Genomic DNA, 24,913 nt, shown 5'->3' on the forward strand with positions numbered 1-24,913 from the left:
AATTACACAAAATAAACAACAGCAAAATATGAAAAAATATACACAGGTAAACAGAAAGGGGAAACTTCAAAGACAAATTTCTAAGCAAAAAAGTTTCAACGCACAGAGAAAACGCATCAATAATCTTGTTCGAAAAAGTGTACAATGCATTGAAATGAAGGACATAAGATTTCATAAGGACTATCACAATGACATGGTGCACTATAACAACAAAGGACACATTAAATACTTTAACGCCATCAGGAAACATATTACGTAATTTCACAGATTAATACGAGCTAAAAGCAGTTATTGTGATGTTAGTTATAAATATGCTTATTGTTGTAGTAATAGTAGTAGTAGTTCGCAAATGTGCTTATAAAAACACGTAGTTATTAATTTATTGTTGCTATATAGTTGTTATTTATGTTTTCAAATGTGCTTCATTCATTCATTTAAAGATGTAGTAATATCTATTCATGATTATTAATGTAGTTTTAAACTTATTATGAAATATATTTTTGAAATGAATAAATTTTGCATTAACTCATATAAAACGTCTCCGTTTTCAATAATAAGCATATTATAAAATATGCTAAGTATATATTACACTTACAGAAACAATTAATTATCCTTTTAAATATCCAAATATAATAAAACAAAATACACAGAAACAATTAATTATCCGTTTAAATATCAAACAATATGTATATCCAATACTACATGTTCAATTTTAAATATATTTATCAAACTTCTTCATTTTTGGACCAATTCCATTTAAATTTTAAATATAAACCGATGATAATGCCTTTTCAATTATTTGTTCAACAACAAAAAAAAATGTTAAAAATAAATGAGTTATGAGTGGATTTCACGTCTCAAAAAGTGGATTTCACTTGTCAAAATGTGGATTTCACTTCGATTTCCGATCTTTTTTCAAAATAGGTCTACAACTTTCTTATTTTTGGATCAATTTGAATAAAATTTGAAATATAAACCCATTATGAAGCCCTTTCAATTGTCTGTTCTACAGAAAAATTAATTTGTTAAAAATAAATGAGTTATGAGTGGATTTCACGTCTCAAAAAGTGGATTTCACTTGTCAAAATGTGGATTTCTCTTCGATTTCTGATCTTTTTTCAAAAATAGGTCTACAACTTTCTTATTTTTGGATCAATTTGAATAAAATTTGAAATATAAACCCATTATGAAGCCCTTTCAATTATTTGTTCTACAGAAAAATTAATTTGTTAAAAATAAATGAGTTATGAGTGGATTTCACGTCTAAAAAAGTGGATTTCACTTGTCAAAATGTGGATTTCACTTCGATTTCCGAAAAAATGCTCTAACTTCTTCATTTCTTGATATATTTCAATAAAATTTGAAATATAAACCCTTCATTAGGCACTTTCCAAAATGTATACAAAAAATAAAAATTACTAATTAATAAAACTGAGTTAAGAGTGGATTTCACTTCTCGAAAATTGGATTTCACCTCGATTTCCGATCTATTTTCGAAAAATTGCTCTAACTTCTTCATTTATTGACCAATTTCAATAAAATTTGAAATATAAACCCTTTATGAGGCACTTTCTAATAAATATACAAAAACAGAAAATTATTTATTAAAATTAATGAGTTATGAGTGGATTTCACTTCTCGGAATCTGGATTTCACATCGATTTCCGATCTATTTTTGGAAAAAAATGAAAAATTGCTCTAACTTCTTTATTTTTTGACCAATTTCAATAAAATTTGAAATATAAACCCTTCATGAGGCACTTTCTAATATGTATACAAAAAAATTAAATTATTAATTAAAATAACTGAGTTCTGAGTGGATTTCACGTTTTGAGTGGATTTCACGTGAAATCCACTGGATTCCTGTATCACCCCGCACCGAATTAATTATATCTTTTTGCATGTCATAACACGGAATCGCGAAATAGAATACTCAGACAAAATTCGGTAAACACTATATCTTACATCTAGTTTCTTCTTCGATTATATTTTCTATTTTCGTCTAATGTTAATTGTGGATGCAAAACGAAAGTAAGGTATCTATAATTTCCGTAATTGACAAAACTGCATGATGTCATCTATGAATTAGAATGAATATATCTGTTTTGTTTGCATTTACAACTTCTAAGTGGCTAATGATTTCTGTAAAGACGGAAAATAGATAGGTTCTGTGATCATATGTTCAACTGTGTGTAACCTCACTCACTATAAATAGGTTAGATACCACTAGATAAAATTATAAGCATTGACCAATTTGCAAGCAAAAAAAACACCACACTAATGTTATATATGAGTGAAGAATTTCCATTTGTGTACTCAAAATAAAAAAGACCAGGGTTTATTTGCCTTACAGAGTTTCCATTGATGACTTTGTGCAGTCAGGAAAAGCTTCATACTGTTTAAAACTCTGTTCATCCGTTTATTTTCTATTGTTCATTGTAGAAAACCATGCCTAAGAGTAAGAAGCCGGTGAGAAATGCATTTTACTTCTTCATGAAGGAGCTGGAGCCGCAGTTGCGGCGGGAGGGCAGAGTACTCAACGGGATGCAGGATGTTGTCCCAATTGCTCATCCCAGGTGGAAGGTACAAATTTAAGTCTTAAACTTTGCTGGTCTTGTCAGGGCAATGATAAGGTGTGATTAATGCATCCTTTCATCTACAGAACTGTTAGTTGAATTATCAAATTGATTCTCACAAATTTGATTTGTTCTTAACTGCTACTTTTTGACATATTCCTATATGAACTACAGATAATCAGATTTTATATTCACTTTATCGCTTCGTAGTGTTGAACTTGCTTTATGTATACAATTCTGTCAGTTCATAGCTTTAAAGTGTTGTACTTGCTTCCATGTATAGATTTCTGTCAGTCGATAGCTTCGTAGTGTTGGACTTGCTTTCATGTATAGATTTCTGTCAGTTAATAACCTTGTAGTGTTGGACTTGACTTTAAGTATACAATTCAGTCCGTTTATAGCCTCCTAGTTATACCACGGACAAACAAAGTTTGAAGGAGGTACAATGTAGTCACTCTGTTGTTGGTCGGTTTGGCCGTTGCAATTTACCTTGTCCTTAGGATAGCCTGGAAACTACAGGATGAAATTTAATTACAATTTATTTGATTATAGAACAAATTGAGAGGAAATGCGGCGTACAATGACAGTAACTCAATTTTCAGCTAATAGCATAGTTATTTCCCTTTGTTACTTTTTCTTGTTCGGAGCATAACATCAAAACTTCAATGATTGAACATAATGAGGAGAAGTGCAGTATGAAAGAACACCAACTCTATCAATTGTAGTTAATTATGAAGTTATTTGCCCTTTATACTTTATAATGTCCGGAGCATAACTTGAAAACTACTGCATAAAATTTAACTAAACTACGCTGAATGGTAAAGCACTATGAAAGGAAGTCCAGTGTACAAGAACCATTACTCTATAAACATAATTCTATTTTAGTTAACTACAGAGTTATTGCCCTTTGTCACTTTTTTTTTCAGTAGCCGAAGCTTAACTTCTAAATTACTCAATGGACTTTAATTAAGAATAACACATTGTTTCAGGACGATTAGTTAAATTGCAGTGTACAAGAAATGCAGTGTTATGGCCTCTTTTCAAATGAATAGTCTGCCATTCCTGTGTGCAGGGGTTATTCGTCACTCCTGTTGTCAGCTCTTGTTTAAGTATGTAGAACTTGGTCTGCACAACTGGCATTATAAGGTGGAAATATTTAATACATACTTTGATGTTATTTCAATTGCTTGAAATGTATAACTTACCGTCTTGTGCCGAATGTTTAAATGTTTTTTTTCAGCAACTTCCTGAAAAAGAAAAGGCTCGGTTTGAAAACATGGCAAAAATGGAAAAAGCTCGACTTCGTGGGCGACCCGGAGATGCATACAGACAGGACAATCAGGGCAACATACTGGCTGTGAGTACCAACACTTCATGTCTATGTTAAGTACTGGAGGTATTTTTATTCCGTTATTAACGTGGTGGAGCTGTTTGATGAATTATAGATATATTTATACCCAGAGTAGTTAATATGTTTTTAGCTGAAAATTCTTCCTTGAAAGATTGCCATGTGTTCTCGAAATGTGGCTCCTGTCCCTAAAAGTCAGGTGAAGCAATGTAGTATGTCAGACAAAAAGTTAGAACATTTTAAAATTATCAATTATTAAATGAATTTTTGAGTGGGGAGGAGGCAATTTTCAAGAACTAAATAAATTCCTGTAAAAATAATACTTGAACCTTGTGCCTGTAAAAAGGCTTAGTGTTGGCTTCTGTGCTTGTCTCTTTAGTTTCCTTTCCATAATTGAATAAGCAATGTTTGTAAATATCTCAGAACTCTTCCATTATATACTCAATTTCTTTAGCACCGAGTAGACAAGCACACAGATAATGAGAAGAGGAGACTGGCCGAGAAGAAAGACATGCGCAAAGACTGGCCTCCTGGAAAAGGTTTGAGTTGTTTTGTAGTCACTTAAAGCTTTGATGAATGTGTATTACATAGACAATCTTTCTAAATGTTAGATCTGAGACCATATTAATATTAAGCTTCTTAAAACAAGTGAACATTTTCGAATAATTAACAATGAATAATTTCAATACTATTTATTATCAATTTTTATTTTCATTCATTTATTATTGTGACCTTTTTCTTGCTGTAGTTCATGTTTGGTGTAAAAGTGTTAGTTTTCTCCAATCAAACTAAGATGAAAATATTTACTAAGATGCTTTATGAATATGTCCACTGATGATAAGCAATTGAATTGCATAATCTGACTGTACATACATATCATTAATGTAGGATTACTATGCTTGCTGTTTTCAATCAGCCAATGAATTAAAACTAAAGTTTGGTTGTTTTATTTTTTACCCAGATGGTGTTATATCAAATGTTCTTTAAAAAAAACCTACATACTTGTAGAATCATTGTAGATAACATATCAGACATTTCTATTGGCTAGACTAATCACACGCGACCTAGATATCCCTCTGCATTGTTTGTAAACAAAATGGTTTAAACGCCAACAAATACTAGTGCTAGAAAGCATCTTGTTCGAAAACTTTCTGATAACAATGTTCTGCCAACCAGATAATGCCGATCACTAGTCACAGAAATATCCAGTCAGTCAACAAATACAGCCACAATTGTGACAAACAACACGTGAACATTTCAAACATCTCCATCTTGACAAACACAGGCAATATGCAATCAATGCCATTTGCTTCCTAGTTTAATCAGCTGTCTGTTAACCAAAAACACAAATAAGAATTCTGCAGCACAGGCTTCTCATTTCACATCTCATGACGGCTAGAACATCATGTTCTCTGGAAACATTTTTGATGGAGCTTTTTCAACATCGACATCCATGCAGTACAGAGTAAGGCTTCGCCGTAATCATCTGCATGTTGTGAAAATCTGTGAACACTAAGAAATTGCTGCAAAATCATCGTAAAGAGACAGCGAATAATTTTAAATCCGGGCACACGGTTAAAATTGACAGACCCATGTAGGTCACATAAACCGAGTAAATGCATGTACTCTCAGTGTGACGTCATCAAATTGTGTACTTATTGGGTTTTTTGGTTAAAATTGTTCGTTATTCACCTTGTTGGATATTTTACTACAAATTCTTATATTTGTGACTTGTTAAGCGCTTTATCAGAATTAAAACTCGATAACTGATAGCTATTTTTGTCATTTTCATTTGGAACTATTTATGTGGCGCATCGTTGACATTCCACTCTGAGTACTTTGGCTGTCAATCAATGGGTTCAGAAAGTGGAACTAAATTGGTAATTAAAACACCGTTTTAAGCATGTAATAAAAAAGATCTGACGCTCCTTGTCATTTTATACAAATTTTTTATTAAACTTGTCCATGAAAGTTGTTAGTAAGCTCGCCAGAGGCCCGCTTAATAACAAATTTCATGAACTCGTTTAATAAACTCTTTTATAAAATGACAACTTGTGTCAGATCCTATATATACCATATTCCCTGGTGGGGAGAATTTTTTTTTTCAATCAATACCATGACCTGCTGGCGGTAGATAATCATTTCCAAGCATGTAAAACACAAAATTGTTTGTTTTTTGTTTGTATGTGTGAAATTGGAAAAAATGTAGATGACGTTGATGTAGATGTTTGATTTAAGACTGAATGCATAAAAATAGAGCCCTGGAATCACAGCTGAACATCAGATTCCCTAAAATTTTACCCTTGCCTTTAATATCTTATAAATGCATTCTTACTCTTAGAGGTTGGCAAACAGAAAGGTCATCAGAATGGGACCTTATATTGGTTGTTTTATGATCGTTTTGTGTTATGTTTTTGGAAATAGGATTTTAATTGTAGCTTTGCTCTATCTGTGATGCATTGTAATTTGTAATAGATTTTCTCTTCAGGTAGAAATAGTTCCCAAGACAAAAATTATGAGGGAGTAGCATATACTCACAGCTTTGTCCGACCTTCTGCCACACCCTTGTCTGGAGAAGAACTTCAAAACTATAAATGGGATTGAAATAGAACTTGGTTTATAGAAAGATGGCAATGAGAGAAAGTGCAGTTCACAAGAATAATACTCCTATCATGCATATTTATTTATCTCCCCATTACTATTTGTTCAGTGCTTGTCTGGGCCATATTTAGGGGGTAAGTGCAGTGCAAAAGAACCATTATCTTGCCCTACAAATTTTTTAAATTATCTCCTGTTCACCTGATATTTTTTGAAAATGGATGCTTGTCAGGGACATATTTAGGAAAGTACTTACAGGATTGAAATGAACCTAGAAATTTTGGTAGATGGCAAATATGGCCAAATAAAAAAAATGTCTTGTTTCTGGTCACCCGACCGACCCTACTTTTTACCCCCCGACCGTTTTTTTTTTATAGCGTAAAGACCGTTTTTTATAATTAGCGTAAAGTGAGCCGGGATTCCCGGTCCCGGCGCCGAAGAGTAAACCGCGCTATCCGTCAGTAATATTATATTCGTGACGTGTTTTTTATACGGCCGTGTCGAAGATGGCTGGCCCTGCGCAGACGACGTCTGTTACGCATTTGATAGCCATAAAAATAGACAAATGTTCGCACTTCGACGGTTGTAGTGTCATTAAAGTTGCCCATTCGCAAACAACAATAAAAAGTCTTTTCATCGATTTACATGGCGAGCGAGAAAATGTCCGACTTGAAGCTAAATGTTCGGTAAGTTGTAGGGTTGTTTAGATATCGTAAAAGGGCCATCGTAAAACAAATAATGCCTCGACCGAGAATGACAGTTTTGGCACCGACATTTTCGTAATTCAAAAGACTATCTATACACATATACAAGGTTTATTTGAATCGGACGAATTAAGGCAAAATAATGCCGACGAAGCGTGAATCATTATGCTGAGTGAATGGATTTAAATACTTCGTCTCTCTCAAATACCGAACGTCATATTAAAACGTTTCATTTTTGGACCTTCGTTTCTAATGTTTTAAAGGATTAAAATTAATTTTCTGTATGAAGAACCATTGACATTACACTTAGTTAGGTGCCCGATACTATAATTAAAGCAGATAGAAGAATGAAGGGGCGATCTCTTATCTGGGTTATTTGATCAGTTTGCTTTTAATAAATAAAGTAGGAACTGTGGTCATTTAGATAAAAAGAGCTCCAGATATAAAACATATTTTGTGTTTTCATGATAAATATTTTCTTTGTGTATCCATCAAATCCTATCTTGTAACACCCAGCTTTTTGAGGCAATACTAGTCCTGCTCACATAGAAGATAGGGTTTGCTGGATAAATATAAAAGAGATTTATGTGAAGCTCTGCATATATTTATTTTTTTACAGACCGATATACGGCCAGATTCTGAATTATTCAAGATTGATCCAGAACTAACAATTGGTGACCTATACTATTTCATTCCAAAGGTTTGAATAAAAAAAAACAAAAAAACAAAACCAAAAAACACCTACCTACCGACCCTGTTTTTTTTGAGGCATGTGACCAGAAACAAGACATTTTTTTTTTTTTGGCCTATAGGAAGTGCAGTGTCAAAGAATCATAATTGTATCCAACATATTTATTTAGTTTCCTCAAATTAACCTGTTGTTGTTCGAATATGGGTGTTTGTAGAGCCATATTTTGGAAAGTGTTTTTCCATGTTATGATTTTTTTCAACTTGTGTACAATAATGCTTTAACCATTTACGTTCTAACAGCACATTGTATTACATATTCTGCCTTTTCATTGAGAAATGGGGGTTGGGGAGCATCCATCGCTTCCAGGGTTACTCCTGTTTAAGTTTATTTTTGAATCCTGTTTCAACAAGGTTTTTAACTAATATAAAAAAAAAAAATGTCAATTACAAATGACTGATTGGTATCTGTATTGACATGGCCTTTTGTCTATGGCATTGTCATTGTTCAAATGCTTTAACTCAATAACTCAGACACATTCAAGAGATTCAAGTGAACCATGGTGTATATATCTTGCTAGAGCCTCTACCTCATGTATAGTAAGTCCCTAAACTCTGGTGCTGAAAATTGCCCCTTGTTAAACTGAAGAACAAAAATAGACAAGCTTTTTGATTAATGTTTTCTTAACATTATCTTTCTTTTTTCAGAGCTGAAGAAGTTGAAGTTCTACTTTATCAATTTCCAAATCTTGTGTAAGACGGAGGAGGGTGTGGTGCTTCCGGCCGAGATCGCGATAATCGAATTCAGCCTTGAGAAGGGAATCACAAAAGAGTTGCACCGGTTTATTGAGCCTGGTGAGTGGTTGAGTTGAAATTTAATTATATGCATTTGCATCTTATACTCCCACAGCTGTATTTTTTTAACTGTGAAATTAACACTTTCATAGACCCATATCACAATCTGGAGGCTCATATATTTTAGGCAGCTTTTTATAGTGTGTTAATAAATACATTTGTGAAAAATTCCTGCCTTTAGCTGGATATAGTTTTTGTGTCACCTAAAAAGGGGACATATAGAGGTTACTTTTGTCAACAGCGGTCGCGGCGGCGTTTTCACTTGTCCGGGGCATATCTCGTAAACTATTAGTGGTATCAACTTGAAATTTCATATGTAGATAAATATCATAAATTGCAAGTGCAGAGCACAAGAACTGTTACTCTTTCTTCCATATTTTCAGAGTAATTGCCCTTTGTTAATTTTCATGGTGAAAAGGCGATATATAGGGGTTACTTTTGTCGGCAGTGGTGTTTTCACTTGTCCGAGGCATACCTTGTAAACTATAAGTGGTATCAACTTGAAATTTCATATGTAGATAAATCTCATTAATTGCAAGTGCAGAGCACAAGAACTGTTACTCTTTATAGAGTAATTGCTCTTTGTTAATTTTCATGCTTTAAGTTTTGTCCTGGGCATTTCTTGTAGAATATAAGAGTTATCAACTTGAAACTTCATATGAAGATAGATCTCATGGAAGGCAAGTGCAGTGCACAAGAACCGTCACTCTTGCTTCCGTATTTTTAGAGTAATTGCCCTTTGTTGGCATCTGCGTCCCGTTTTCACTTGTCCGGGGCATATCTCGTAAACTATTAGTGGTATCAACTTGAAATTTCATATGTAGATAGATCTCATTGAGGGCAAGTGCAGTGCACAAGAACCCTGACTCTGCTTTCATAATTTTAGACTTATAGCCATTTGTTAATTTGCGTTGTTAATTTGACTGACTTAATGTTTTTACCTTCTGCCAGTTCAAATGCCACCTACATTTGAAATTTAAATGGCAACATCATTGTCTATAAATGAATAACAGCTATAATGTTGACAGTAAATAATTTGTCAGGCGACACATCCGACTCGCAGAGTTCTAGTGAATCTTATAATGCCAGAATAATGCAGACCTGTAGCACCTGGAATTAAGATTTTACCAATTTCAATCATACATACTTTGCTTGTACTTATTGAAATAATAAATTTTGCAATATTTTTATTGCTTTAATAGGTTATGATGTTTACAAACAATGAATATCTGTAATATACATGTAAAATTAAGTTTAACCGCATAATAAATTGTTTTACTTCTATGATATGAATCCTTAAAATGTTATTTCACTTGAAATTAGTTAAAAATTTAAACAAAACTCTTTCAGATGTTTTCATTGACACCTGAAATATTAACTAAAACATGCAATCATGAATGTTCTGGAAAGATCCACATTTTATTTCTAATAGCACTGCTTTACTTTTCTTTTTCCAGGGCAGATCCCCCCAGGGTACAGATTCACCTGTATACAAAACAGTGAGTACACTCATTTTAGCCTGACTATTCAAAGAATAAGGAGAGCTATACTACTCACCCAAGCGTTGGCGTCACACCATGGTTAAGGTTTTGCGTGCAAGCATACGTAGGTTAATATCTCAGCAACTACTTGATGTATTGCATTGAGGCTTTATACAATGGTACTCAACCATCCAACCTACTTAATTAACCAAGTTAGATAACTCTAGTTTGCATTAAATTCAAATAATGGCCCCTTTTTTGTTTGGTTTAAGCATATTTTATTGAGCAAAATTTATCAACATTTCAATACAAATACATAATCAAATTTCAGGATTGGAACGGTAGAAATAAACTAATAGAGTTCCTTCCTTGTTATGATAAATTACAATTAGCATTTGAGGCGGATACTAGTGATGGAGTTATAATCATGTTAATATACAAGCTCATATTAAATAATGTTTAAAATTTAGGCAATTGAATGATAGACATTAAATGCAAAAACATTTATTGTAGAAAAAAACAACAACTTTATTCTAAATTAATCAACTTTATTGAGGTAGAAAAAAATGTAGTATGAGAAAGAACGAAGAAGAAAAGAAGGAGAGGCAAAGTAAAAGATGTGTGAGTGTTGGTGGTTTGAGTCGATCACTGGCTTTCAAATCTTTTTGACAAATAAATAAAACGATGAACTGCATCAAACAGAGTATTATTTTGCTCTTCAGTCAGTGTGTCATCACCATATAGTAAGCAACGGAGGGTAACTTCAGTTAGAGATTGAACAGTATTAAACATATTTTGTCTTTGTTCAGTAAAGAGAGGACAAATAAAGAGATAGTGGTATGTAGTCACTTGTCTTCCACACCTACAAAATGGTGAGGGAACAATATTTTTAACATAGAGATGGTGATTCAGGGAACTACAATCGTTGCGTAGGCGAGTGTGCAGGACCTGAAGCCGGCGTTTCCCGTAATAAAATATTCTAAGTGTTTTGGGCTTATCAGAATAGAGGTATGATTTAAAACCAACGATATTGTTTATAGCCTTTGCGTCAACTGGAAGAGAATTCTGTGCAGATATTGTAGAAGGAAGGAATGAATTCATAAACAAAGATGTGCGGGCTCGGAAACTAGATATATTGGATGAATTTCTAAGTGTTCTTGATGAAGCTTGTCCTACTGTCTGGGGAACCACAACCGACAAGTAATCTGGCGTAAAACCATTTTTCATTTTAAAGAAGAGAAGAAGTTTGTGTTTCTCGCGTCTAGTTCTTAAAGTTTCCCAACCAGATTCAATTTGTAGTAAATGCAGAGAAACAAGTCTAGTACAACCAGTAACTGTACGTGCACATTCGTTTTGTATTTTATCCAGTTCGTCTTTTTCGTATTGTGTACAATTATCCCAGATAGCATCTGCATGCTCCAAGATAGGCCTAATAAAGGAAAGAAATATTACCTCCAGAGACCGCCTATCAAGTAGATAACGAAGACGTTTCATTATATTAACTCTGGACCAGGCTTTATCTTTGATGTAGTTAATATGAGCATGCCAACTGCAATCATCAGAGAGAAAAATGCCAAGGTGTTTGTGAGATTCAACAGAAGGAATAGTGTGTCGAACATATTCACTGGTGGGTGAATGGGTTTATTTCTTTTACGAGATATGACCATTGGTTCTGATTTTGATGGATTGAACTTAACGAGCCATTTGTCGACCCAGAGAGATATTTTGTTAATATCATTCTGAAGTTTTAAGGCTGTAGACTGAGGGGAGTCGACAATAACAAAGAGACTCGTATCATCCGCAGAAAGGTTTATATTTGAATCAACCTCCTTAACAATATCATTGATGTATACGAGGAACAAAAGAGGACCTAGAATTGATCCCTGTGGGACTCCAGCTTTAATCTCAGATAATGAGGAAGTAGCTCCTGGAATTACAACGCGCTGAGACCTATTTCCTAAGTAATTGGAAAACCAAGACAGTATACAACCAGAAAGTCCTGCTTGTTCAATTTTTTACAATAAACCACGATGCCAAACCTTATCAAAGGCTTTACTTATATCGAAAAAGACAACTCTTATTTCAAGTCCATCGTCGAGAGCTTGACAAAATGTCTTATAGAGATAAGTTAACTGGTTAACAGTAGAGTCACCAGGCATAAAACCTGATTGGAAACTGGTAAAGAAGTGTGAATCACGAAGAAAATTAAATACATGTTTAAATACAATTCTTTCAAAGACCTTTTCCATTGTATTAAGAAGAGAGATTGGGCGATAGTTAGAGGGGTTTGAAGGATCACCTTTTTTGAAGACGGCGCAGACATTTGAACATTTCCATTCTAATGGCATAACCGAAGAATTAAGCGAAACATTAAACAATTCACATAAAGGTTGGCTAAGTTGGACAGATGCTTCACGTAGAATACGATTATTAATGCCATCTGGGCCCGATGCTTTACCTGTCTTGAGACAATTAATTGTATCCTCAACCTCAGATGGTAAAATGATTAAGGATTCTATTTTTCCTTGTTCAGCTCTAATTTCGTGTTGGGGAACAGCTTGACTAGAGTCGTCAACGTATGTTTGGCGGACAAAAGAGTCATTGAGAATATCCACCTTATGTTGTTCATCCGTAACAAGTTCACCATCAAGTGGATTGACTAGTGACAAAATGCCCCTTGATGTTGTCGGAGTGATGAATGATTTTAAAGTTTTCCACCAGTCCTTTTTTGTTTGACATAGAAATTCTGTCAATACCTCAGCGAATACATCATGTATTGCATTGAAACTTTACACATAGGCTCCCAACCATTTAACCTTCTTATTTAATCAAGTAAGATAACTCTTTATCCCACCTCAGATAAATAGATCCATTAATTTAACCATGCTAGAAATTCTTATCTTGCCCACGGGCAAAGATAAAATGCCCGTATGGAACTTCTTTTAATGGTCACCACATTGTAATTACCTCCCTTGTTGAAGACTGTTGTCTGTAGCGTCTGTTTGAAGTGCATCATGGAAACCTTGTCTTGTGGCAATATTTAGAATGCTAGTTAATTATAATCTCACTTCAAATGTCACCAGAAAACAGTTTTCACGCACCTTTCAAGAAATAATGCTTCACTCTTCTTTGAACTTTTTAAAGACCGATCAGACAATTTACATACTCTGAAACACTGCGCGAATATCCATGACAACCACGAATTATCGCATATTCATACGCAATTATTTTCACTAAGAACAAAAGAGTTCCAGCAAAAAAATACATTTTTACTTAATTTTGTTTAACTGAGGTGGGAGAAAAAACATCTACCATAGCCGCTCGTGTAAGATAGGTTCATCCCGACCCTCGCGCAGGGTGTTTTGCGGAAACTCGGTAAACCTCGTTTTAACCTCGCAAAACACCCTACGCTCGGGTTGAATGAACCTATCTTACACTCTCAGCCATGGAAGATACTTATAATCTTTCATATTATATAATTTTTGCCCCTTTATTATGCGACTTAGAAATTCTGGTTAAGGTCTTGCATGTTAGCACACATAGGATAATATCTCAGCAACTACTTGATGTATTGCATTGAGACTTTATACAATGGTATTCAACCATCCAACCTAATTGAATAACCAAGTTAGATAACTGTATTTTTCAAATAATGGCCCTTTATTATTAGACTTAAAAATTCTGGTTAAAATTTTGAATGTAACCACATTTATGTTAATATCTCAGCACATCATCTTGCATTGAAACCTAGTCTAACAGTGATCCATGCATGTTTCGCCAAAACTTTTCAATCCTTACACTGAAAAGCGGCTGAATAGTCAAGCGCGCTGTCTCTGTGACAGCTCTTGTTATTTACAGCTTATGGTATCAAATCATTAAAAAAAATATATATATATTCTTATTCTGTAAATTTATAAATATTTATGTTACATTAATTTTGTGGATTTCATGGGTTTGCTTATCAATAAAATTTAAGATCCAATTTTTTTTTTTACCTTTTATCCCAAATCATATTGTCTATACATTTATACAGTGGAAACTCACTAAACCAGACAAGGTTCGGACTGGGCAAAAATTTCCGGTTTAGTGAGGATTCCGGTTTAGTGAGGATTTGATGTACGGAGTAAGTTTACTCAAAATATTCACTGAGTTGACCTTTAAAGGGAAGTTGAAAACTGGAATAAAATAAAAACACATAAAGATAATATTTATTTTACATCAACAATGGTTCAAGTAACTTGAAATAATGCATGGAATATACATGTATATTCATTACAGATACAGTTTTTATCATTTCTGCGTTTTTATAATCATCTTTTTTCCGGGTCTTAAAATAAAACAACTCGCGTAATTTAATGCTTGTTAAGTATGTTTGATAGTTTAATTAACGCACCGCTCTAATTTGATTCAATCATAGAAGTCTTTAGATAAAACAACCCTCCAAAATGATCACTTAATAACCGTTTCTAGTTCTTTATTTTCTGCAACAAACAAATTAATGTTTCAATCAATTTTCTTTTCACAAGTTTGATTATCGTTTGATTATCGCGCGGCAGTCAATCCACAGTGCAATCATCATTACTATTATTGAGTTAACATCTCAGGTGCAATATTTTTATGACGCACCAGTTGTCAAAACAAAGTGACAAAGTGACACGCGATTCGCGAATTCCTAATACAGAAAATCATTTTGACATGTTTGAACAAATATACGTCCGGTTTTGTGAGGTAAAATTACGTTGACAACTGACAAATTTTCTCGATTTTTTGTCCGGTATCCGGAATTCCGAGGTTCTGGTTTTGTAGGGATTATTTTACATTGAAAATAGAAGGGGAAATCAGGACTCTGAAAAAAGTCAGGTATCCCGCGGATTCCGGTTTTGTGGAGATCCGGTTTAGTGAGTTTCCACTGTACCATAATGTGATAGGGTATACAGTTATTCATGCTGTAACACGAGTCTAATATGGTATTCCCAGCTGTGTGCATGTCCAAATATATCCTGTATTGTAAAGAACATTATTTAATAACTTATTTATTCTATACCTTCATTATTCCAAATATTTGAAGAACGGTATGACTAAAATAAGAAAATAGGCTATTTTTCTCGAAAATAGCATTTTTGACAAAAATAAGGATCTTCGCAGAAATAAGATTTTAATAAAAATCTGAAAATAGGGTTAGTTTTGGGGAAAATAACATTTTTGACAAAAATGTAGTTAGTTTTTGGATAAAATAAAGTTATTTTCGCGAAAATAAGATTTTGGTAAAAATCTGAAAATAGGGTTAGTTCTGTCATATTTTTCCCGCCCCCTTGCGCCCTTCTGGCCATTCAGATCGTTGTTTATCACAAAGTACGCCCTAAAAGTATTTCATTGGTCAATGTTGCCGTTTCCTAATCTACAGTTTTGTCAAAAATGTTATTTTCGCCAAAACTACCAGATTTTTACCAAAATCTTATTTTCGCCAAACTTACCTTATTTTAGCCAATAACTAACTACATTTTTGTCAAAAATGTTTTTTTTCGCCAAAACTAACCCTATTTTCAGATTTTTACCAAAACTTGTTTTCACGAAAATAACTTTATTTATCCAAAAACTTACATTTTTGTCAAAAATGTTATTTTCACCAAAACTTTCCAGATTTTTAATTTCCAGATTTTTATCAAAATCTTACTTTCGCAAAAATAAATTCATTTCATCAAAAATAACCTTATTTTCGTATTTTAGTCAAAAATGCTATTTTCGCGAAAATAACCCAATGGTCGTATTTTAGTCATACCCTTTGAATAATAAAGACGTTGATATTAGATTTTTACCTCATGTTGATGTTTTGAAACGAGAATTATCATTGTTATTAAAGAGAATTTATGTCACTCTAACTTGAGCGCATCTGACAATCCTGGTTTTCATTCGGAACCTTTTCACGCGTTTTGGTCTTAATCATTGGACCCGTGAATCGGTCAATAAGGAAAAAAATCATAATTTTTTGTGCGTGTGTGCGTCCCTTTACAGAAATATACTGAACAGTCACATGTTGAAAATGAGAGTCTATGATTGAACTTATAAATTAGGTAGAGAATAATATATATTATTTAACCTCAATGATAGTAATTTAAAGTCAGTTATTAGAACAATTTTTTGTATGACATTGCTTAAACATTAAAACAAGCTCATTATCAACCTCCTGTCTGGCCCTTGTAAAACATGCTGATTATTAATCTTGTGTGTTTGTGTGTCGCCACTTGATTTTCTTACTTTGATCAAATATTAAATCAATTATTTCTGAGCTGCATTATTAATGCACAGGTAACGAGTGAACATAAAAATAATAATTTATTGATCAAAAAATAAAGATGGACAAAATAATTATCAACAAGTAATACAATGCTCAGCACTATCAGACATCACGAAAACCGTCGGTCTGAAAATAACTGGTTAATATCTTAATACCTATTTATTCTTTGTCAATGTAAAATAAGCAACAAAGGCTTTGAAAAAGCAAGTTTAAAACAAAAATTGTCTGATCGGCAATTTCTTTTTTTGATCAACAATATATCAGAGGCTGTCAGTCCCAATGACCGACACTTTTTTGGAATTTTTGCGATGTCTGCAATATAAACATGAGGACAATACATGGGAACCTTTACAGTACATGTAGTTGCATTAAATGTTTCTCTTCCAGCCTTCCTGTATCTGGCTACTGGTATCTTCTATGATTTTTTATTCAAAATCAAACACCCTTACTGTGTTTTCACAGTTTGCAAAAACACTTAATTGACATTCAATGGCTTCACTATTTTATATCCTTCATGTGACCGCATCTTTATTTATGACCATTAGATTACTGATCAAGCGTTAATTGACGTGGGTATCTGTGCTAACTGGCATATTGTCCCATTGTAGTAAGTGTCATAAACTGCATGACGAAGATGATACATAGCACAAGATTGGCAAGTGGTGATTTTGCAGACGATTTAGGATCAATTATTTATTGTTGTTTTTGTGCAAAAAAATGAAAATCCATGAATGTAAGTACCCTCAAAATTGTACTTTTTGGAAAACCCATTTCAAACCCGCGAATATAATAATTTCACAATAACTGCTTACTGTAATCAAAACTTTGTAGACATTGTTTATTTCCTCTTTAACCTTTAAGTTATTTTGAACTCAAAATGGATGACTAATTCATTATTGATTCATTCATTCCCCCCCCCCCCCAAAAAAAAAAAAAAAAAAAAAAAACAGTCGAAGTACATGTAGCAGTGTCCAGCAGGACAATGATGTTACTGTTAATTCTACACACAGATAGCTGGATTTCACTCATTTAGAAAAGTGTGTATACTTTGACACGATTTGCATTACGCTCAACGAATAGTTTTTTATGCCCCCACAAAGTGGCGGCATATAGGGTTGCCCTTGTCCGTACGTACGTCTGTCTGTCTGTACGTACGTACGTCCCGAAGTTTGTTTCCGATCTAATTCTTGAAAACTGTTTGTCCAATCCTCACCAAACTTTAAACACATGTTTGTGACCATAATATCTTGATCAAGTTCGATAGTCATGGAAATCGCTTTAGTCATTTAGGAGTTACGGCCCTTTTTTGCCAAAAATACTTCAAAAATATATGTTTCCAATCTAATTCTTGAAAAGTATGTGTCCAATCCTCACCAAACTTTACATACATGATTGTGACCATAATATCTTGATCAAGTTCGATAGCCATGGAAATCGCTTTTGTCATTTAGGAGTTACGGCCCTTTATTTGCAAAAAAAGACTTGAGATTATCCTGAATAATCATTATGGCTTATTTTTGTCATTTTCATTGAAGCAAACACTAGCTGGTTTGCTTTTATTCTCCCTTGCCCCTAGCAGTGTGGTCATAGTGCCTGTAGCAGTGTCCAGCAGCACAATGTTGTTACTGCCATTTCCACAAATTGCCAACTGACTCTCACCCAGCAATGCCAGCCCTTGGGGTCGTTCCAACACAGGGTTCTGAAATATGACCAATACTTGTAGTGTTAAGCTCAGTTTAATCACAGAATCTTTACCACTATCTGACATACATAAACTTTTGACTTTCTTTGGTAATTTTCAGGTTTGAAAGGTCTTGGAAAAGTTCTTTTCCAGCTATTTTGTTGTCCAAACTGTTTAGTACAGTTCCGTTAAGATCCATCGCAGCAATTTTATTTTCCACTCCAAAGCAAACATACAGTTTGTTATCACAATAATCCACCCCTTTACAGTCCCCTACCAGCCTGATGTCCCTTTCTTGAGAGAGCTCACTGCCACTTATGACCAGAAACTGAATCCCCATCATAGGAATAGTGACAGCTGCCTTGGTAGGGGACAGGAGGCAAACACCCCATGGTTGGCCGGACAGCTTCACGTGAGACACAGCTATGTTGTTCTTTGTATCTAGAAGGTTGACTTGTTTGATCTTAACAGAAAAATCAGTGACAAGTGCTTTGCCATCTGGTTGTAAGGCCATTCCACTCAAACAGGATACACTGAAGAGTCTGATGCTGATGAATGCCTCATGTCTGAACTTGGCCTTACTCAGGTCTAACTTTGGAGTTAGTGAACCTCCTACAGTCAGGCCTGTCGAGCCTAACAATGTAAATCAATCAATAAATAAATATAAAAAGAATTTACCTACTTGTTTCGGGAGGATTTTACATGATTTAATGTAACCACAATCAAAGAAACTTAAACATTAATATTTATACTGTCAAACCTGGTTGAACGTTCACCGCTTTAAAGGGCCACCTGCCTTATCGGGCCACTCCAAATTCCCCCTGTACGTTCTTACTATATAAAGTATGTGCTGTAAGCGGCCAACTGTCTAACGCGGCCGTGGCCACTAATTTTTGACCCCGTGAAGCCATAAAAACACTAATTAGCGGCCACTAATCCCTTGTCACTGACACTTCCGCTAGTAATTTTTGCCAATACACAGCTTAATTGATACTGAAGTTGACGGAAAAGAACAACAGCCTCGGATATTTCCGTCATCCAATGAAAATGCATATAACATCACACGATTACCATGCATGTTTACTCATTGAGAAATCATGTTTATAACACGTCGGTGAAAGTTTTGATCAGAATTGAAGATATTTTAAAAATTATGGAGTTAATTGTCAAATAGCGACAAAGAACGCTGGTTATAATAATTATGTATTTACAGTTTGCACTGTCACTTGATGGTGTGAAACAAGTTATGATGTGTATTCATTTCCGTATTAATTACCAAAATGCACGGCTTTTTACTTCTACGAACGGATATATACATTGCATTGTTCGTGTTATTCTTTTTGATTTTGATTATGGCTGACAATGATACAAATCGAAAGTGTTTAACTCCAAAAGAACATGTCGAGTGTATTAAATTATCAGGAAACGGTCATTACGTGCAAGAAGAAGTGTGGACGTACTCAAGTCAATTTCTTGCTTATGCTAACAAAGGAAATCCAAACGCTAAAAAACAAAGGCAACTTACAGGAAACGAGGAACTCAATGAACTTGTGTGTTCATGGTTTTGACTCACAGAGGGACATGCTTGACATGATAATGTTGGCTCAATGTAAATGCACTTTAAAAAAGAGACAGAAGTTAAGCAAAAGAAAATGACAGATTACTTAAGAAATGTACATGTACATTGTAGTTGTGTGGACTAATTTTCTTTATTTATTTTCTTTATGCTGTTTATTAACTTTCATCTATTGCATTATATTTGTAATTTTTCTACATTTGTATTCAACCTTCTTTAATGGTAATGGTGATACTGATTATGGTGTGAGGTGGTCGTTAAGATATGTAATCAACCTCTGTTTGAACAAAGCCAAAGTGTCAGAAAGGTCCAACCTGGACTAAGTGGCCACCTGTTGTAAGCAGCCACTTTTACCTTTCCCAAAGGTGGCCTGTTAAAGATGCCCTCTTACTCCCAAATAAGATTTACCACAATTAATATTATTGTTTTAATATTCCAAAAAGGATTAATAGATGTCAAAAACAATGGTTCTTATGAAGGATACCAAGTTTAATTTGAAAGAAATGAGCATATAGACACTGTATTTCTACCTTATGAGACTATAGTAGACCACAGTAAATCTTTAAGCATTCACCAATCATTTGATATTTTTTACGCTTTCTGTTATTAAATTCACGGTTGCAATCATGTGGTCAGTAATTCATATTTTCCATAAATGCATTATTGAGTAAGTACATGTAGTTAAAGGTTTATCAGTTAAAAAATATGTTTTGTTATACATGTATGTGTATTAATTTTGAATAAGAGTGTCACTTTAATACAGGTTTGACTGTATATATATATATATATAATACAATATCCTATATAGATAATGACGGAGGAAACATAACTTATAATGTTTGAAACAATGTAATTGAATAGTAATACTTAATTCATTTGTATGATTAATGCATAAATTATAAGTATCAATGTATTTAAGTATTAATGGGTTTGTATGTAATCATACAGTTTCCATTATAAGAAATGTGGCTATGTATTCACCGGAGGGGACATTAGTCCCCTACCGTTTCACTGGAGGGGACTTAAGGTTTACCTTCCATCCGTCCTTCCTTCCATCCGTCCGTCCACAAAAATCTCGGTCCGGCGATAACTCAAAAAGTATCAAAACTAGGTTAATGAAAACTTAGTATGTGGAAAGAGAGCAATATTGAGATTATGCACGTTGGTTTATTTTTTTTCGTCAGACAAGGTAATGCAGAGCTATTGCACTTGACATTAAAAACATAGCCAATTTGGTCCTGTGATAACTCAAAAAGTATCAAAGCTAGGTTCATGAAACTCAGTATGTGGATAGAAGGCAATTTGTCGAAAGTAGACATGGGTGATCTGGTAGGTTTTACGGCTAAAACTGATGCATTTTGATCAATAAAGTTTACTGTAAATTCCATTAGGTCACTATCACATGGGCTGGGGTGTCTTAAACAACTTTGATTTATTGGTAGGATTAAGTTTGCATGGAGATTCTCTTGAGACACGCTCATCCTTTTCACAAGGCTTTAAAATGGTAGGGGACCCTTGGTGCCCACTGCGCGGCGCTTTTGTAATTTGAGGTTTAAAAGATTTGCTTGAAGTTGTCATATTTACCGAGCAAGATTTGAGCACACTTACCATATATTTTCAACTTAATACAAAATTAATTTTAAAAGAATTAAATTATTAGTTTAAATGTTTAAATTGAATTATCTACCATACAAGTGCATCTTTTAATCAATATTGGTTAATTCCATTGCAGCAACATAATTCTAAATATAGATTAATATTTTAGTTTTTACAATAATTAGTGATCTTTATTTTTTATAGTTGTGAGCGACTTTTAAGTGTGCTCAAATCTTGAAAACCAAAAACAGTAAATATGATAACTTCAAGCCAAACTTTTAAACCTCCAATACTAGATACATAGCCACATTTCTTGAAATTGGAACTGTATGACTACTTACACACACACAAAAACAAACAACCTATGCTAATATGCTGGAACGCTGTGAATGTTTATCCGTCAATGGTGCCCAAGGCAGTTGGTGATTTCATGAAGTCAGACGTCAGTTTGTCTTTATGGAATTGGAAGGTTTTGATTGCAGTCCATTTATTCATACTGGCAAGACTTAATTGCAGCTGTGGTAGTTGGTGTTTGGATTGTTGTGCTGTAGTGAACAACTGGTTCATGTTCCTTTCCTGTGATTTCATCTTTGATTTCATACTGTCCAGCTTGGTCTTTACATCATAGCATTGTTTCTTGCAAGTATGAAGAATGTCTTCATTAGCTTTCTTGATTCCATTAATTATTGTGACCAGTTCTTTCTCTCTTTTGTCAAAGTATGCTATCAGCTCATCTCTAGCTTGCCTAATTTTCTTAATCTCTTCTGCTGCTTCATCAGAAATTATCTTTAAAGCATTTTCAATGCCTTTCTGAAAGCCTTCTATTGGCCTTGCTTGAAGTCTTGAGCAATGTCTGGAATGTAGTCAATCTTGCAGTTTCTGTGGTTAAGTACGACACAGTCTCCACAGTTTAAAGCATCATGTACTGGACAGAAGAACTTGATGACTTTACTGGAGTGATGGGGACAAGGCTCTGTACATCCTTGATCCTCATGCTTTGTGGTTGGGTAGAAGGAGGGCATCTTGTCGTTGCCAAGCACCACATGGTTTTGTGTGATACCCAGTTTCCTGTGGACTCTGATGCAGCTTGAGCATAGATACTCTTTGCAGTTGTTACAGAAACCATTTGTGTGAATGTGGCTCCCATCCCTGGTGCATGGTATGCAGTAAATTGTAGCATCAGCTGATGAAATGTCTACATCCTTTGGCCTTTTTCTGCCAGAGACCTCCATTATGACTGAAATTAAATAGGGCTGAAGTTTGCTGAGAGCATTTGTGGAAGTTTCATTCGTAGTGATAAATAATATGTATATTTAGAATTAGATACCTGTGAAATCAAAAGCACATGATCAAGTGTGACTAATATCAATAAAAAGAATTGAATACCCTATTTGTTTATGCCCTTTTTATAAAGATAAGGGGCATATATGTTTGCAGATGTCTCTGGGTTGGTGGGTCTGTCAGTATGTCGGTCAGTATGTCTGTCAGAAGATCTAAGTTTGTCCACACAATACCTCAAGAATGGTTTGATCTAAGACCATGAAACATCACTGGTAAGTTGCCTGTGACCAGTAGACGACCTTATTGTTTTTAAGAACAGTAAGCCAAATTTCACAATCACAGTCAACAGTCTCATGAAAACTTTGTCGCAGTGGCAATAAATTATGAAAGGTTTGACCTAGCTCTATCAAATTTCAGTGGTAGGTTGCCCTTCAAGAATAGTTCAAACCTCAGTGGTAAGTTGCCTTTGACCGGCATATACTAGTAACCCCTAATTTGAATACAGTAGGTCAAGGACCTGGTCAACAGTTAATGAAAACTGTGTCTGGACAACAGTTTATGAAAACTGTGTGTGGTCAACAGTTAATGAAAACTGTGTCTGGTCAACAGTTAATGAAAAATGTGTCTGGTCCACAGTTAATGAAAACTGTGTCTGGTCAACAGTTAATGAAAACTGTGACTGGTCAACAGTTAATGAAAACTGTGTCTGGTCAACAGTTAATGAAAACTGTGTCTGCTGGTCAACAGTTAATGAAAACTGTGTCTGATCAACAGTAATGAAAACTGTGTATGCTGGTCAATAGTTAATGAAAACAGTATCTGCTGGTCAACAGTTAATGAAAACTGTGTCTGCTGGTCAACAGTTAATGAAAACTGTGTATGTTGGTCAATAGTTAATGAAAACTGTGTCTGCTGGTCAACAGTTAATGAAAACTGTGTCTGCTGGTCAACAGTTAATGAAAACTGTGTCTGCTGGTCAACAGTTAATGAAAACTGTGTCTGCTGGTCAACAGTTAATGAAAACTGTGTCTGATGGTCAACAGTTAATGAAAACTATGTCTGCTGGTCAACAGTTAATGAAAACTGTGTATGCTGGTCAACAGTTAAATACTCAGTCATGAAGATTGCAATGTTGGTTACACATTACCAATACAATACATTCAGTTTGAGTGATATTTCGTATACAAAAATCATTGTTGATTTATTGTTTAAGAAATGACAAACAATTTGTTAATATTCTTCTTTATTAAAATAATATAAAACAAAATGACAGCGCTTGTATGCATTCGGAAAATAGCACAGATTGTTTGGTAGCGGGTCGCGTAAGCAATGCAGCAATCGAATCTGATGAGAGACATTTTCGAATGGTATTGAGGATGTGTAAACCAGCAATTATATAAACACCCAAATGAATTGCTCATTTTCTGACATCAATGTTTGTTACATACACATTCTCAATGACATTCTTTAACATTTTAGCGCTAATTGTGCTCCATTGTCACCTAAAGCCGATGCCCGAGTGCATTTGAAGTATGGTGTGAAAAACTATGGCATGATCACAAGTTCGAAATAAGAATTGATAAATAGGTGCAAAATACCAAATCGGGACCGTAATTAATAGGAATGGCCAATGATTTCGGACTAGCCATTTCAGACAAAAGATTAAAAATTTAGTTAAACAAAGAAGTAAAATCGGGATCGATTTTTCTTTTCGAAATAGGGATAATTTCGGATAAACGGTGTTCAGAATAGCGGTGTTCAAAAGTGAAGAAATACAAAAGAAAAGGTTATTGAACGTAGGTGTGAAGTTGTTTTATCTGTATTTCTGATAATTATTTGGATTTTGACTTATTCCAAGTAAGAAAGCTATTGTTGACAATCAACCAAATTAAAAAAAAGCTTTAAATAGTTGATTAATTTAATATAGCAATTTACCATGAAATTTTTCTCCATCCAAACAAAAGAGGTCACATTAACAGTGGGGGATTTCCTGGATGTCAGGTGATATTTTTTATTCTCAATTTACATCATTGTTCTCATTAGTTACTCGTGATCTTGATTTAACCTACTTATTAAATAAGATAGGGTTAGGTCTATTAGATTAAAGCTATATTAACTAAGTAAGACCACACCAATTTTATTTATTTTTCTATAGATTCTGCGAGTTGTTTTTTAAGTGAGTGAGCATTTAAAAAAAAGAATATTTTTTTATAACCTAAAAAAGTAAAGCAAGCT

At 34.2% G+C, this 24,913-nt stretch overlaps 1 protein-coding gene across 4 annotated transcripts in view; it reads left to right on the plus strand.

Annotated features, from left to right (window-relative positions):
- Positions 1–1,866: 1,866 nt before the first annotated feature.
- The window catches only part of LOC128218596 (protein maelstrom homolog), a 35,182-nt gene continuing 12,135 nt past the window's right edge, over positions 1,867–24,913 (plus strand). Inside the window, exons 1-6 of one of the 4 annotated variants that reach the window (XM_052926304.1) lie at positions 1,867–1,947; positions 2,443–2,583; positions 3,817–3,933; positions 4,379–4,463; positions 8,622–8,768; positions 10,226–10,267. In XM_052926304.1, coding sequence (XP_052782264.1) covers positions 2,449–2,583; positions 3,817–3,933; positions 4,379–4,463; positions 8,622–8,768; positions 10,226–10,267 — 526 coding nt within the window. In that variant the 5' untranslated portion in view covers positions 1,867–1,947; positions 2,443–2,448. The other 3 variants (XM_052926305.1, XM_052926302.1, XM_052926303.1) reach the window with 3 other exon arrangements.

The sequence above is a fragment of the Mya arenaria genome, chromosome 14 (genome assembly GCF_026914265.1).
Source record: "Mya arenaria isolate MELC-2E11 chromosome 14, ASM2691426v1".
Lineage (NCBI taxonomy): Eukaryota > Metazoa > Mollusca > Bivalvia > Myida > Myidae > Mya > Mya arenaria.